Source organism: Nematolebias whitei, chromosome 5 (assembly GCF_014905685.2).
Source record: "Nematolebias whitei isolate Nwh7 chromosome 5, NemWhi1, whole genome shotgun sequence".
NCBI classification, from domain to species: Eukaryota; Metazoa; Chordata; class Actinopteri; order Cyprinodontiformes; family Rivulidae; genus Nematolebias; species Nematolebias whitei.
Genome location: NC_056502.1, coordinates 25153067 through 25170177, shown reverse-complemented (window position 1 = coordinate 25170177; position 17111 = coordinate 25153067). Strand labels below are relative to the sequence as shown.

At 40.1% G+C, this 17111-nt stretch overlaps 1 protein-coding gene across 1 annotated transcript in view; it reads right to left on the bottom strand.

The window, feature by feature from the left end:
* Positions 1 to 17111, bottom strand: part of col14a1a (collagen, type XIV, alpha 1a) — a 179941-nt gene that overhangs the window by 100525 nt on the left and 62305 nt on the right. Inside the window, exons 8-17 of the mRNA XM_037677253.1 lie at positions 11528 to 11683; positions 11251 to 11370; positions 10537 to 10701; positions 10199 to 10363; positions 9531 to 9673; positions 7508 to 7637; positions 2733 to 2878; positions 2481 to 2610; positions 2207 to 2346; positions 1733 to 1859 (exon numbers count right to left, since the gene is read on the bottom strand). Of these exons, the coding sequence (XP_037533181.1) occupies positions 1733 to 1859; positions 2207 to 2346; positions 2481 to 2610; positions 2733 to 2878; positions 7508 to 7637; positions 9531 to 9673; positions 10199 to 10363; positions 10537 to 10701; positions 11251 to 11370; positions 11528 to 11683 (1422 nt within the window). The remainder of the gene's footprint in view (positions 1 to 1732; positions 1860 to 2206; positions 2347 to 2480; positions 2611 to 2732; positions 2879 to 7507; positions 7638 to 9530; positions 9674 to 10198; positions 10364 to 10536; positions 10702 to 11250; positions 11371 to 11527; positions 11684 to 17111) is intronic.

Genomic DNA, 17111 nt, shown 5'->3' with positions numbered 1-17111 from the left:
ATACACACAAAAACATTCACATACATACAAAGCCCTCAAGAACCTAGCTCCATCTTATATTACATATAATATTGTTCAATATTTTCCTAACAGACCACTTCACTCTCAAACTGCAGGTTTACTTGTGGTTCCTAAAGTTTCCAAAAGTAGAATGGGAGGTAGATCTTTCAGTTATCAGGCTCCGTTTTTGTGGAACCAACTTCCTGTTTCTGTTTGTAAGGCTGACACTTTGTCTACTTTGAAGATTAGGCTTAAGCCTTTCCTTATTAATAAACCCTATAGTCAGGGTTGGCTTGGGTTTCCTGAGCTATCCCTTAGTCATGTTGCTATAGGCTTAGACTGCTGGAGGACAAATTGACCACATTTCCTCACTCTGTACCTGTCTTTACTTGCACTACATGTTTGTTTGTGTTTGTAATTATATATATCTTAATGTGTGTTTTTTGTCTTTCTTCCAATAGGAGGTACACCTGGACCTGCCACTCTGTGTTTGTTCATTTCTCCTTCCTGTCCCCTCAAACCCCAACCAGTCGAAGCAGATGGTCGTTTGTCCTGAGCCTGGTTCTGCTGGAGGTTTCTTCCTGTTTAAAGGGAGTTTTTCTTTCCACTGTTGCCTTTGTGCTTGCTCAGGATGGGAGACTGAGATTAATTCAACACAATCTGCTGGCTTCATTAGATAAAAAACTTACTTACTGGCTTTTTTAATATATGTGAATGTTTTTGTACAGTGCCCTGAGACAACTTCTGTTGTGACTTACATTTCAACAACTTACTGTTATATAAATAAACTGAATTTGATTGAATTGAATTTAATATACAGTATATAAAATATATGTGATGTTACAAAGTTGCTGCATTATTGCCATTGCATTTATGAACAATGCTTTAAATCTGTGGCAACTTGGTAGCTGGAGCTCATGCTACGTGTGCTGTAGTACCAGATCCATAAAAGGATGAATTTTTGATTGTGTTTTCTTACAGCTGTATCTCTGAATACTCTATAAAAAGCAAAGGCAAATGTTCAACAGTGTGACAGGTGTATTATCAAGATGCATAAACAAACCTCGTCAGCCATGACATAAGTCAGAGAACAGAAAATGGATCAAATTAAATCTTTGTCGTGGCTAGAAATGCTAAAGTTTGCTTGAATGTATCAGTACACCAAAATTTGAGTCAATTTTTGTACAGACTAGACACATTGATTTGGCAGACTTTTACATTCAGCAACATCAGGAGATCAACATTCATGTAGGAACTTCAACATTCAATTGGGAGAATACTGACAAACTAAACAAATTGTGTCACACAAAAATGTATATGTCAATGTAACTTTAAACATGTAGCATTCTTCCACATTGGTATGTTGTTTTGTGAAAGACTAACAAGCCTGAAAAATTATGTAAAATGGGCTCTTGTTTTAGCCTAACCTGGACAATGATCTTTGATTCTTTCTCCATATTCCATGCTAAACGACTGATGTCATGGCTGGTAAGGTAGGAACTATTGGTATATATTTGACAAAACATCACTAAAAACAAACTATCCTTTTAGCTGGAAGTAATAATAAAAAATTGAACTTGTTGGCAAAAAGTAACCTGGACATACCCAAACAATTAATGGTTTCATAACAGGTGCATAGAGTAAATAATTAGAAAAGGCTGCAGTTGAAAGATTAAATCTCTAACTATGTAACTGTTCTCGTCTACATTAATACGTAATGACAGTTTCATACTGGTGGTGAAGCTGTCTGTGAGTGGCTCTGACCGGCCTTCATTGTACTGGGCAAAGATGGCCACAGAGTACTCCATCAGAGACGACAGCTCTCTGAGGTCATACGAACTCACTGGGCCCACGTCAACCTGCAGAACACAACCACATACAAGCATCAAACCAACAGAAGGAATGACATGTCCATCAGCACATTCAATCACATTCAGACAATGTAATAAGAAAATATGGGTCTTTTTTTACTGATTCTTGAATGCACATATTAGAATAAACTTTAACTTGTAGAAATGGAAGCATTTGGTTTAAAAAAACATTGAGTGCAGGCCAGTCAGTTGTTATACTGATATGATAATTCCATGAAAGTCATCTGTTCTTTGTTTTCCATTTACTTTTTCTTTTGCTCTAATCTCTATGAATCTATTTTTAATTGATAGAATTTAGATCGTCTTTAAAAACAAACGCACAGTAAGTCTCACACCTCCTTTGTGACTCGTCCATTTGCCATGACCCACTTGATGTGGTAACCTTCAACTTCCCCAGATGCTTGGTCCCAGCGGATGTGGGCAGAGTTGTGAGTAATGTCAGAAAACTGAAGGTTCTTGGGAGGATTCAGTGGTACTGAAAGGAAAGAAAGCAGGTATTGGTTAAGGATTTTTTTTACACCTTCTTTAAGAATTGGGATATAATCGACAAGTTTATAGTGAAAATGTAAAACATTATTAAAAAAAACCTGTTTGTGCAATTTTTCTTACATGTTGTTTCCTGATTTGTAACAGGGTCACTGGCCTCTTCTCCATACATGGCATAAATAGATACGGTGTATTCTGTGTCAGGCATTAAGCCGTCCAGCTCCAGTTCTGTCACTGCATCGGGTACATTGATCTAAGGACAAGAAGGTAAAAACAAAACTGGATTTAAAAATATATATATATTTTTTGTAAAATCAGCTTTGGATCAAACTGTTTTCTCTATTCCTTTTTTCTTCTTCTTCTTTCTTGTATTACCTCCTTCCTATCTAAGTCTCCATCTTCTGTAAGAGGGGAATACAGTAGCATGTATCCTGAGACTCCATCCACACGGTCCCATCTGGCTGTCATGGTGCTTTGAGTCATATCAAACAACTGGAGGCTGGTCACTGATGAGAGCGCCACTGAACACACACACACACACACAATATTTTAATATTTCAATCCAAGAGAAATCATTAAAATACAAAGTAAGTTAAACCAGAGGTGTGCTGCACAAAGCATCTTAAACTGTATTCGCAATTATGATAGTTGAAGTATTTATTTTCTCTTTAGCATCACAACTCAATTGAAAGGGAGCAGCACCTTTTTTATGTTATGCTTGGTTTTCAAAGTACAAAGTATGTACTTTTGGTCTTTGTTATGAAATTGTTGCTTTCTTTGCACTTGTACTTTATAAAACTGTTATTTTTTAACTATTGAAGCCTGAAACACATATTTTAAAGATACAGTAATGTAAAAGGCTTCTTGGCATGTACGCTATCCGACAGTGTGCATTATTTTTTGATATTATATTCAGTTCACCCACTGCAATGAAAGTCGAGCATGTGTGTTTGTTAATTTATCTGACTGTCGGAAAAATATCTAATGAACCACTTGACATATTTTAATGACATGTTCGGAATGTAGTCACTGGTTGTGCATTCACAACTAATTAACTTCTGGAGTCAGTGTGATTCAAGATGGCCACCACAGCTACTCTATCTTTGCAAATACAAAAATGGCTCGGTCAAATGTACAAAAATGATGGTGTGCTAGTAGCTGAGACTCATTTTGAACACTTTTGAGTGCCAACAGTTCTCTCAGAATATTTAGCATGCAAGGCAGCAGGTAATATGCATTCTCTCAAGGATTATTTAAGGATCACCAGTTTTATTGTTCCCTGTTGAGGAGCGAAGAGGAAGAGTTGGCGATACCCTCCATCCATTTGTTCATCAGTCTGTGCATGTTGCGAGAATCGTAAGTTAAAAAACAAATCTATTCCATTTAGGTGTGTGGCTACATCCAGGCGTAAGGAAGGTTCTTTTCGAAAATTGAGTTGCTAGTTCAAAATCCAAGATGGCTGCCTGCCACCATATACCAGTAAGTACTGTATATGTGCAAACATTGTGAGTTGGATACTTTGAAAAATAAGCAATTTGCTGACTTCATTTATGGTGTGAGGCTGCATCTAGGTATAAAAATGTCCCCTACCAAAAATTGGGTTGCCATGTCAAAATCCAAGATGGCTTCCACCATATATGTCCATTTGTCTGTCTTGTGAGCTGGTTAACTTAAAAAATAAACAAAGTGTCAACTTCCATTTTGGTGTGTGGCTGCTTCTAGGAGTAAGAAATGTCACCATTGAAAATTGGATTTCCAAGTCGAAATACAAGATGGCCACAACCCTATATCGATACGTAAACTGGCCATCCCAATCATTTCAGGAAACTGTGCTCTCTAATTTTGTTTTGTTTAATACAGTATATAGTTTCCTTAAATGATTGTGGTGGCCCTCGGGATGGCAGAAGCTTAATTTATGTTAGTCGAAGCCACCACTGGCCACCCCCGAATTCCTCCATTACAGCTGGTTATGAATAAAATTGCTCCCTCCAGTCTCCAGGATCCGTCACTGTGCATTGCCTCAGACAAGGAAAAAAAAACTCTATTCTTATACACAGTGTAACTGTAACCCACTTGAACATCTCGCACCAAAAACACTAAGGTGTATTTGCATCCCCATTATTTCCAATCCAGAAAAACACTCATCTTGAAACCAACAAACATTTATTATTCAAATCTCTGACAAGGGACATCAGGGTACCACTTGTTAATTCATATTTGAAAGAAAACAATTTTAGCTTCTTTGCTTTGTTGGCTCTTCAACCAGTGAGATGAATTATTATTATTATTATTACACAAATGAATAAGATAAGATAACATAACATAAGATAAGAGTCAGAGTCAGAGTCAGAGTCAGAGTTTCTTTATTGTCATTCGCACCTCATGTGGTACATGTGGTGGAGCGAAATTATGTACACAGGGTCCCAGTTACATCCAACAATAAAATGTATAAGAAAAACAGTAATAACATCTAAGATATGAACTAAGAAAAACATCAACTAAATATACACTAAGCACTCATAACATAAAACATTGAACATCACCACAAACATGAACATGAGTCTGTGAGCAGATGTGCACGCATGAAGACATCAACATTGAAACAGATCAGCAGCAACATGAAACAGATCAGCAGCAACATGATATGGTTTTTCACAGTGATTATTCTAGTTAGAGATTCATGAGTCTAACAGCCTCAGGGTAGAAGCTGTTCCTCAGTCTAGTGGTTCTACACTTAATGCTCCTTAACCTCCTTCCTGAGGGGAGTGGGGCAAAAAGTGTGTGTGCTGGGTGGGTGGGGTCCTTCATGATGCAGGTGGCCCTCTTCCTGCATCTGGAGGTGTAGATGTCTGTGATGGTGGGGAGACTGACTCCAACAGATTTCTGTGCAGCCTTCACCACTCTCTGCAAAGCTTTTCTTTCTGCAGCTGTGCAGCCTCCATGCCACACATTGATGCTCGAGCACAGGATGCTCTCCACTGCACACCTGTAGAAGGAGGTGAGGACTGAGCTTCCCAGACCAGCTCGCCTCAGCCGTCTGAGGAAGTAGAGTCTCTGATGAGCTTTCTTGATCAGGCTGGTGGTGTTGTTGCTCCAGCTGAGGTTGTCATTCATGTGTACACCCAAGTACTTGTAGCTGGAGACCACTTCCACCGCAGATCCTCTTATGTTCAGGGGGGTGTAGGTGTTTTTGTTCCTTCTGAAGTCCACAATCATCTCCTTTGTCTTCTTCACATTGATGTGAAGGTTATTCTCTCTGCACCAGCTCTCCAGGTGTTCCACCTCCTGCCTGTAGCTGGACTCATCATTGTTTGTGATGCATCCCACCACCGCTGTATCATCTGCAAACTTTACAATGTGACAGCCTGGATGGGTAGCTGCACAATCATATGTGAGCAGAGTAAACAGGAGGGGGCTCAACACACATCCCTGAGGAGAGCCAGTGCTGAGGGTTATGGTGGAGGAGGAGACGTTGTGGATCCTCACTAACTGTGGTCTGTTTGTTAAAAAGTCTAGTACCCAGTTGCAGATGGAGGGGCTTAGTCCTAGTGTGGATAGTTTGTCCATCAGGGTTTGGGGGATCATGGTGTTGAAGGCGGATGTGAAGTCCACAAAGAGCATACGGACGTAAGAGTTTTTCTGCTCCAGGTGGTTGAGTGCAGTGTGGACCACAGAGGAGATTGCATCCTCTGTTGATCGGTTCTCACGGTATGCGTACTGATGAGGGTCCTCGTTGATGTTGATGGTTGTTTTGATGTGAGTCATGACCAGTTTTTCGAAGCATTTAGCGACTATCGGGGTGAGGGCCACTGGCCGATAGTCATTCAGACCAGTCACTGTAGAGCTTTTTGGGACTGGGATGATGGTGGCAGTCTTCAGGCAGGTGGGAACTGTCTCCAGGGTAAGTGAGGTGTTAAAGATGTCTGCCAGCACCTCACAGAGCTGATCAGCACATTCCTTCAACACTTTTCCGGGGATGTTGTCTGGGCCAGTTGCTTTGTGCGGATTAATCCTCCTGAAGGTACTCCTTACTTCTGCTGAGGTCACGCTGAGATGCTCTTCATCCGGTGGTGAGGTGAGTCTGGTGCTGGGTGGTCTGTTCGGGTCTTCAAAGCGTGCATAGAACTTGTTGAGGGCATCAGGCAGAGATGGGTCTTTGGGACATTGTTCACTCCTTCCTTTATAATCTGTTATGCACTTAATGCCCCTCCACATGCTCCGAGGGTCTTGTGAGATGAATTGACCCTCGATCCTCTTTGCATATGTGGCCTTGGCCCTCTTAATACCAGCAACCAGCTCTTTTCTTGTCCTACTCAGCTCCTCTGAGTTTCCAGACCTGAAGGCAGTGTTCCTGGCTTCCAGCAGGGTACGCACCTCTGCATTCAGCCAAGGTTTTCTGTTTGGGTAGCTTTTAACATATCTGATAGTGGAGACTGTGTCAGTACATGTACTAATGTAACCCAGTACTGAGGATGTGTATTGGTCAAGATCAAGCGAACCTCCATTTTCAGCAGCTTCTCTGAAAACCTGCCAGTCTGTTCGATCAAAACAATCTCTCAGTATGGGGCCACTGTCCTGGATCCAACATTTAACTTTCTTTTGAACCGGTCTGGAGCGTCTCAGCGGGGGGCATGTAAGCAGGAGCCAGGAAGATTGAGATGTGGTCTGACAGTCCTAGGTGGGGGCGGGGTTCGGCTTTGTATGCATCTTTTACGTTCGTGTAAACACGGTCCAGCGTGCGGTCTCCACGTGTCGGAATCGTCACATGCTGATTAAAGCTTGGGAGACAGTCCTTTAGATTCACGTGGTTAAAGTCTCCGGCTACAGATAACATAACATAAAACTTTATTGTCTATCACAATTGTGGCAGAAATTCTCCTTTGACATGTTCTTCATTCATCATTCATACACAAGAACCAGCAATAGAACATAATTTAAAAAACACATTATTACAATTAGTAAACACCATTAAGATGTAACTATTGAGCTTTGGTTAAGAACATTATACTGTATATATATATATATTTTTTTTTCCTTAATAATTTTAGCATTTGTCTCAGAATTAAAATATTATTCTGTGTGTTCTTTTATTTTAGGTCTTAGTGAGTAGTTCCATAAGGACATTTTTGCACTTTTAGGAGTAAACTTACAGGTCGTTTCTGATCCTCTCAGAGCTTCACTTGCCTCATTTGCGTACACAGCATATACAGCAAGCTGGTACTCAGTCAGAGAGCGGAGATGCTGTAACACCACCGAAGTCTCACCGCCGGTCACTAGAGACTGCAGAAATGTGAGTCAGAAAAAATAAGGGATAACAAGAGTATGGGAATAAATGGTAGGGGAGAAAAATGGGGACAAAAAATTAGCAGGAAAATGGAGGAAGATGAAAATGGCAAATGGTAGAAAAGAAGGGAGGACATACAAAACGTGTATAAATACAAAACAAAACAAGAGGAAATACAATTGCTTTTTCATGGTAAAACATCTGAATACTGTATTTTATTCAGGAGTAAAACATGACAGTTATGCTAAACATTAAGGTTGGGTTGAGTCAGCTGAAGACGGACCCATTCCTTTTCCTGACCATGTGGTCTCAGCAGTTATATGAAAGATTTAAGGTTTTCTGTGGTCAAATATTCAGGAAAACTCAAGCAGTTGTCCAAATCAGTGGCTGTGTTACTTTCAGCTTGCACTTCTAACCCCACAGAACAAACAGAGGAATGGAGTGACAGAGGAGAGGTATAAATGAATGAAATCACCAGAATATTAAAGCAATAGTTGTAGTTCGTAGGATTGTTGTTGTATTAAAACATTGTCAGTCTCAGCGGTTTGTTCAAATTAGTGCTTAGGAGAAAAAACACACATGCTCATCCAAACTACACTGCATATCAATATGATGATCAAAATATCACAGTTCAAGACATTTAACTTGAAAAATAGTCCAACCTTTAGAGACTCACACTGTGCAATTTCTTGGCAGGCGTTTGTATATTCCTTTTATTACATTTGGAATTTAAAAAGGGAAAGGAGGACAAGCAAAAAGTACCAGCTGTGGATCTCCAAGTCAAACTCATGACTGCTAATTTTTGTACAAATTTGTCACAACAAAAAAATTATCTGTAAATCTTTTAAACCCATTTTTGCATCTTGCATGGCCAAGACCTAAATTTCATCCTAAAAGATTTACTCGTTGTTTACAGAAACAACAATCCACACATTGATGCCGCTGATCAGAAAATTCCTGGCACATGCCCAGCAGTGCCTTTGATTTGTTCCTTGTCTGTTAGCCAGTCATTGTTCCTCATGAGTCATGCATCACCTGATCACCTTAATCTGAACCAGTCAGAAGCAGTGCAGGGCAGATCATGACTTCCTGTTTCAACCAGTGTCCTGTAAGTAATGTAGTTCATAATTAATCTGGATGGGTTGATGGATGAGATTGTATAAATATTTGCAAGTGCAACGAGCAACATCATTTAGCTGTAGCACTTGTATTGAAGCCTGGTGCATGTCTTGCAGAATTATTACATTTCTGTCAGAATAACTGTAACAGTTGATCCCACAAAGTTAAGTCAGGTCCTCTGGATGGTTTCTTTATGTTGAAATGTTTTGTCCTTCATCCAAAGGACTTCATCAGTCCAAGGAGCCACAACAAACTCAGTCCGTGAGTTGTTTTAACCTGGATTATTGAGCATGAACTTTAATGTAACAATTTAGAAAATAGTTCGCAATCACTGCTGCATGTTTTTCTTTTAGAACTGAGTCAATTTAAGATGGCTGTAATCCACTTTGGTCTTAGTTTGACTTAAATTAATCAATCCTGAACACAAACTATTTCTGTAGCCTAACATCCTAAAAGCTCTGCTCAACAAGTAAGATTCATGTTCTTTTCACAGAACCTTTAAAACATAAATAAATAAAAACAATCTCAAATGAAAAACAGGCTGATTGTCCTGAACAATGACCACTAATGTAAATCAAATCAAACTGGCAGTGTTGCCAACCAAGATGGCTCAAACTAACATTTTTAAGTTGTGGGACATACCTCAGCACATATTCATACAACATATTTATAGGCTACACTGAACAAATAAATAGTTGTAAAATGATTACTTGCAATAATATTGCCATTGTATTTTATTTATTTATTTGTTTGTTTGTTTGTTTGTTTACCTCCTGTGGTTCTCCTCCCCGAACAGGATAATAAACCACTTTGTATTTAACAACTTTTCCAGGCGCAGGACTCCAAGAGACTCGAAAACTTTGAGCAGTGATCTCTGATGTCTCCATGTTAAGTGGCATTCCCATCTTCTCTTCTAAAAGAATAAAAGACAGTTATTCAAACATGTAAAACAATACGTGATCACTACTGGTAAGGACACTTGGAATGAACTTTATATGTTTCAAGGATGAGGAAAAAATATAGACAGATACATACTTCTTCATTTTGCATCACACACACATATACATATGAGCACACATGTACATACATATATTTGATTGCCATAACCAAGTGGCTGGAATAAAATACAGGAACAGCTGTTCCAAGTGGAGGTCCCACAGTCAAAGTTGAAGATGCTACCATGGAATGCAATGATACCAGACCGACAAACTGGTGATAGCTAACCAACTGGACATTGTGGCCGACAAGTAAGAGAAGAAGGCAGCATACATGACCTAATATATGTTTTAAGATTTGCATACATTACTAAAATACATGAGATTTGTATTACAATAAACAAAAACTATCAAAAAAATGTTCATACACTAATCTAAAGTCCACGCCAGTAAAAAAAAAAAGGTTTCTGTTTATTGCCTTCTGCTCAGTTCTTTTTTCTTACTCTGCCTGATGTCTTTGTCCTGCTGCTCCACTTGTTCGCAAACCATTTTCGTCAGTGCCTCGACTATTAAGCTCATAACGTTGAAGTCAGCAACATTGTAGATGTGAGTTTCCTCTGGCTCTGAAGCAATGTAGCGTAATTCATTCTCATCTGCATTCTTGACACCTGGAAATGTACAGACACGTGAATTTTAGTAGAACGTTAATTGCAAAAAAAAAGGAAAAGAGGATCAGAGAGATGTTCTAATTAATGTACCTAAACAGAGAAGGTCATCAATGGTTAAAAACTTAACAAGGAATAAAGTTTTTAACAACTTATACAGGTTGGTTTGTTCTCACCAATAGCAAACAGCTCAACACCAGCCTCCCGCAGGCTTTTTGCTGGTGGTATAACATCATCCTGGGATTTTCCATCTGTGATGAGGATCCCAATCTTTGGCACACCGAGCCGTGAGCCAAACTCCGGTTTGAAATAGTTCTCAGATATAAAATTTAATGCAAGGCCTGTGGGAAGCATTACAGAAACAAACAAAAGAGGAAACGGGATTCCAATGCAAGACACAGGTAATGCGATAACATCTATCACACAAAAACAAATACAAACTAGAAAAAAAGGCATTTTCTGTGAAAATGCTGTGTGGATGCTTATTGCTGAATGATTTTGCTGAAAGCTGCTTAAAACCTAACTCTTACTTGAAATACATCAATAGCTGAATATTGGAAAGAAGAAGCTTCAAGACACACCAAAAGAAAAGAAAAAAGACAAACAAAAAAATGCTAAAAAGTTTGAACTAGTTGAAATAAAATGCTAAAAAGAGCAGAAAAGCAGGTATTAGACAAATAAAAAAACTAGAAGTTGCAGAAATTAAAGCAGAAGTAGTAAAAGGTTATCAAAATGCAGGAAATCTAGCTAGTAGCCAAAAGTAGTAAAATTCTAGAAAGAAAAATGGCTACTGTATATAAAATAAGTTTGTTTTTTGCAAGTTCTTAAAGCAAAAGACCAGATTTGCCTCTTGTGAAAACAAACAAAAGTCATATGAATATATTCAGTACCTGTGAGAGTATTTCCTCCTTTGTAGGGCAGAGTCCTGACTGCATCAATAACAGCATCCTTAGTGGAGTAGGTATTAAGATGCCATTCTACCCTAGGATCCCCACTGTATTGTGCCAGACCTAAAAGCAAAAGTGTTCACTTGCACAACCGTTCTGTTACTTTTTTTAACAATGTTCAGAATGAATATGAACAAATTTACCTTTGTATCTATAACATCAAATATCCATAATCATATGGGAGATTACCTGTGTGAGAGGAAACAAGGCTGAGGCATACCTATTCTTGTCTTATCAATGTCAACATCAAAGGCATTGACCAGATTTTCCAAAAACATCCGGACCAGTTTGAAGTTGACCCGACCAATGCTCCATGATCCATCCACCAGGATCACAATATCTGCAATGGCCTCGGTGTGGCACACAAACTGATTAGCTAAAACACAGGGAGGGGAGAGGGAGTTAACAATGACACTGGCTGGAAGTACAGAACCAAATAAATACATTAAATACATTTACAAATACAAGATATACAGTTTCCATCCATCCATCCATTTTCTTCTGCTTATCCGGGGTTGGGTCGCATGGGTAGCAGCCTGTGTAGGGGGCCCCAGATTTCCCTCTCCCCAGCCACTTGGTCCAGCTCCTCCAGGGGAATCCCAAGGTGTTCCCAGGCCAGCCAAGAAACATAGTAACTCCAGCGTGTCCTGGGTCTTCCTCTGGGTCTCCTCCTGGTAGGATGTGCCCGGAACACCTCACCAGGGTGGCGTCCAGGAGGCATCCGAACCAGATGCCCGAGCCACCTCAACTGGCTCCTCTCAACGTGGAGAAGCAGCGGCTCTACTCTGAGTCCCTCCTGGATGACCGAGCTTCTCACCCTATCTCTACAGGAGAGCCCAGGCACTCTGCGCACTCTTTTTCCCTCATTCGTGAACAAGACCCTGAGATACTTAAACTCCTCCATTTGGGGCAGGACCTCCTCCCCGACCCGGAGAGGGCACTCTACCCTTTTCCGGCTCAAGACCATGGCCTCGGATTTGGAGGAACTGATCCTCATCCCGGCCACGTCACACTCGGCTGCAATCCACTCCAGTGAAAGCTGTAGATCACGACCTGATGAAGCCAATAGGACCACATCATCTGCAAAAAGCAGAGACGTGATCCTAAGGCCACCAAAACGGATCCCCTCAACACCTTGGCTGTGCCTAGAAATTCTGTCCATAAAAGTTATGAACAGAATCGTGACAAAGGGCAACCTTGGCGGAGTCCACCTCTCACTGAGAACGAGCCCGACTTACTGCCGTCAATACGGGCCAAGTTCTGACACCGGTTGTACAGGGACCTAACAGCCCATATCAATGGGCCTGGTACCCCATACTCCCGGAGTACCCTCACAGGGTTCCACGAGGGATGCAGTCAAACGCCTTTTCCAGGTCCACAAAGCACATGTAGACTGGTTGGGCAAAGTCCCACGCACCCTCCAGGACCCTGCTGAGGGTGTAGAGCTGGTCCAGTGTTCCATGACCAGGACGAAAACTGCACTGCTCCTCCTGAATCCGAAGTTCAACTATCCGATGGACCCTCCTCTCCAGAACCCCTGAATAGACCTTACCAGGGAGGCTTAAGAGTGTGATCCCCCTGTAGTTTGAACACACTCTATGGTCCCCCCTTTTTGAATAGGGGGACCATCACCCCAGTCTGCCAATCCAGGGGAACTGCCCCCGTTGTCCACGCAATATTGGAGAGTTGTGTAAGCCAGCACAACCCCACAACATCCAGAACCTTAAGGAACTCCGGGCAAATCTCATCCACCCCTGGGGCCCTGCCACCGAGGAGCTTTTTAACCACCTCGGTGACTTCAGCACCAGAGATTGGAGAGCCCGACCCAAGGTCCCCAGGCTCTGCTTCCTCAGTGGAAGATGTGCCAGTGGGATTGAGGAGATCTTCAAAGTATTCTGCCCACCAACCCATATACAGTTTCCATTTCTATTATATAATCCTAACTGCATTTAGGAAAACAATTCTTCATTTTGCAAGTTCATGTTATTGAGTTGTTGGCTAAAAATCCATGTACATCTTAACTAGAAAAAAATATCAGATTTACATGACTCAAACACAGAGAAGTACTGAAGAAATAAAAACATTGATCTCATCATAAAGTTTTACACAAATGCAAACAGACAATGTAGACCAAGCTTTCCCACACAAAAAATGCATAGTTTGTTTATTTTCATGAGCTAAAAATACTTTGCATCTTTGAAGTCAAAATGACAAGTTAAACTTTTTTCCCCCTCAATTTTGTGGTATATTTTTAACTTGTCCAGATGACATGATTTAACCTTTTTTGTACTGCCCTAATGTATTTGTATTTAGTCCCCTCAAAAATTCCCCTGTAAAATATATACTGTTGTCCTGATTACTAGACGGCAGTATTGGACAGGTAACTGTAAATCTGCTAAACATATTCTGGCGATCCTTAGGTAGTGCTGCATCTTGCTGCGCCACATTTTCATTGCTTTTGTGAGAAACAGTCTTTGTATGTGTGATTGAAAACATGTAGGCCTAAGTGCATTAATCTGTAATATGACATTAACATGCTGTATTGTTTATCAAAGTGTAATTCGTTGTTTAGAGATTGTTGCTTGTTAAGTATTCAGCTTGTTTACTGAAGTGAATTGATCAAACTATGTTATTAATCTTGTTATTGAGCTAAAAGGTGCTAATGTAAAATGCTAAGTTGTTGCTAGGTAATTTGTTTCATTTGCCTTTGTACCTTGTTCATGGTGAAGCTAACCTCTGTATATTTAATTTATGTTAGTTGTTGTTAAATTGCAGATACCATACAACTGTCTATGCAGCTGTTTATAAATGCTGATGTAACCAAGAATGGGTGCAGTTTGAGCCTCTCAGTAAAGTTTGGGGAGGCTAAATTTCTGCTTGCTTATTTTACCCATCTGACCAGAGCTCCCCTGTTGATGAGGAATTAGCTATTCAGTTATAATTTCCAACACTGGTCCTTCAGGCCAAATCAGTTCACCACAGCAGTAAACACAGATGAGCATTAAACAGCATCAACATCGCACTAACAGATCAAAGAAAGACAATGCACTTTCTTCCACATCTGATTGACCATCATGTGACCTTGCCCCCTACGTTGCAGCCCTCTGCTCTTGGTGTAGAACGACATACTGTCAGTAACACACCCCAGAGCTAACACATTACAGCTGCAGTCCCTAAGTATGTATCTCTGAGGTCGTTTTCACACCAGATAGTCCGGTAGACTCTGTTCGGTTCGGGACCAATATTCATGAGCTTTTGTTTACATTTGAGCTGGTGCATTTGCATTCACACTGCACTGTGCAGTCGAGTCAACCTGTTGAACCAACCTATTCCCCCGCTCGCCTGTGGGGGCGCTGCACCAAGAACTACTGAAAGAAACGACACAAAAACCTCTGAAGACATGTCTTCTTCTTCTTCTGTAAATAAAAACAAAAACGAAGTGGCATCAAGTTTTAGCAGTTTTAGGAGTTATATTTTGTCATTTTTCAAAAATGGACTTAGCATGAGCAGAAGATGAAACAGAAGACCATGGAGAATATTGTTTTTCCACACAAGGCAGCTGACGGATCCATATAAGGTCAGAGAAATGTGTGTTTGTTTACCCTGAGGAGCGGGCTCGGTCTGTTTACATTCACACTGCACTCGAACCGCGCTGGAGTTCGCTTCTACCAGACTGAGACCTAGGTTTTAGCCCGGGCCAGAGTTCGCCTTTTTGTTCCGTGACAGAGTTCGATGGCGCGTTCACACCTCCCTAAACAAACCGGACTTTCAAGGAAAACGAGCTAGAGTTCGATTAAAGCGGACTAAACAGGGCTAGTGTGAATGCACCCTGAGTCCGTTACCATTGTCTTGCTTTGTTGCTGTTTCAACTCTCATCGATTCTGCACCACACCTCACCAGTTAAGAGCATGCCTACTGCCAGTACCCAGTAAACTTAGCCTGGTTTATGGGACGACCTTGTTTGTGGTTCCAAGTGGACTGCTCCAAGGGACGATTTTGACACAAGAAGACAACAGCCGTTGATTGGCCAGCGGCGTTGTCACTGGATGACCTGCCCAACAAAACTGCAAACTAGATCTGAACCTTCATTTCCTCTCTGATCATGTTGACGGACGGTGCCACAAGAAATGAGAGTATTTACATGGAGATATTGGAGATGATGGTGCAGCATGGTTACACCCAGACTTATAAGCAGTGCTGGGATAACCTAAAGAAACTGAAGTCCAATTATAGGGGAATTAAGGACCACGATGGGAGGAGTGGCTCTAACACAATGACCAGTTACAGTCTCACCCACTTTGCATTGATGATCCCACTCACAAAATGGGGAAACAAGTCAGTGGCAAATCACCTACACCCGAGGAGACGCGATAAGATGAGAGCCGAGTGGATCCACACTAATCAATAGCAAAGCAGCTTTGATGACTAGTCACATTACAAGTGACAATATTCAAGATAGTATAAAATGCACACATACACACACTGATGTTTTATTTCTTTAGGACTTCCATGTGACTCAAATGTGTTTTTGAAGCCATTTACTGAATAAAATATAAAACAATCCATCCCCTGACTTTAACAAAACAACAGCGAACAATAAAATAAAAATGTTACTACTTCTTAAACAATGGCATGTCTGTTGTCAAATTTTAAAGCTTTCATTCACTCTGTTAGTCCTTGGAGCATCTGTTGGAGATGATTTTCAGCTATCACACCAAATTTTAGCTCAATATTTGTAAAACTAACTGAGTTAAAGCCATTCTTGTGTTTTTTAAGATTGATTGACTGTGGTGTTATTCAATTTATATTGAATTGTGGATGTACATCCATTGATTACTTTCAATAAAATGTGTCTAGTCATTCTTATGATTTATTGCCAAAAGGCTGTAAAACAACTGAACATATCAGCACAGATTCACAAGCAGTTACATGATTGCCTGCTTTTCATCGCAACAAAGAATAAAACGTCAACAATATCAAACTACCTAAGCTTTACCTAAGATTTCTTGCTCATATCCCCACAATATGACTAAGACACATAGTTGTCCCACATTATAATTCAATAAATCCTTATTTCATATATCCCAGTATTTTATCGTGAAATGATTTTATCCACTAAACGTTGTGTCATAGATAACTTTTTGGTCTACAATTGCAAAATAGCTCAAATGTGCTGACAAGGAGATTTATGTCTTAGCAAAGAACAGTGACTAAGAAAAGGATGCTGACTGTAGGAAAAGTGAAATATTACTTGGCTCAGAACAGTATATCTTAAGAATTAAGACAGATTATGAAGTGGGCAGATAAATCAAAGAAGAAAATTCTGTTTGTAATAACTACCATAAAGTCATTCAAAGCTGAACATGACAATATTTAATATTAGCATCAAGACAGACATATAAGATTATATTTTTCACTTAATATTAGCATCAAGACAGACATACAAGATTATATTTTTCACTCTGGTCTAAAATAAACCTTCATATATGGTGCAGGAGACTGGTGTGTCTTCTTAGATTTACAGTGTTTTTTATTACAACATGGCAAATGTATATATATTTTTTAAGTAAGCTGTTTTTGACAAGCAGCTGTCACATTTTTATACCATTTTTGTGCTATTGCAGTATCCAAGTCTAAAACTCAGAGCTGGAACCAAAAGTTTATTTTTATTCAGATTTGTAGAAGACACGTTTTCTAACACAAAGACAAACACGTTTTCATTTCAGAAATTGGTTTTCCAGACAGAGCAGTCTGACTGCTGTTTGTGTGTGGCTGACTGTTTGAACCATCCATCTGCTAAAGCA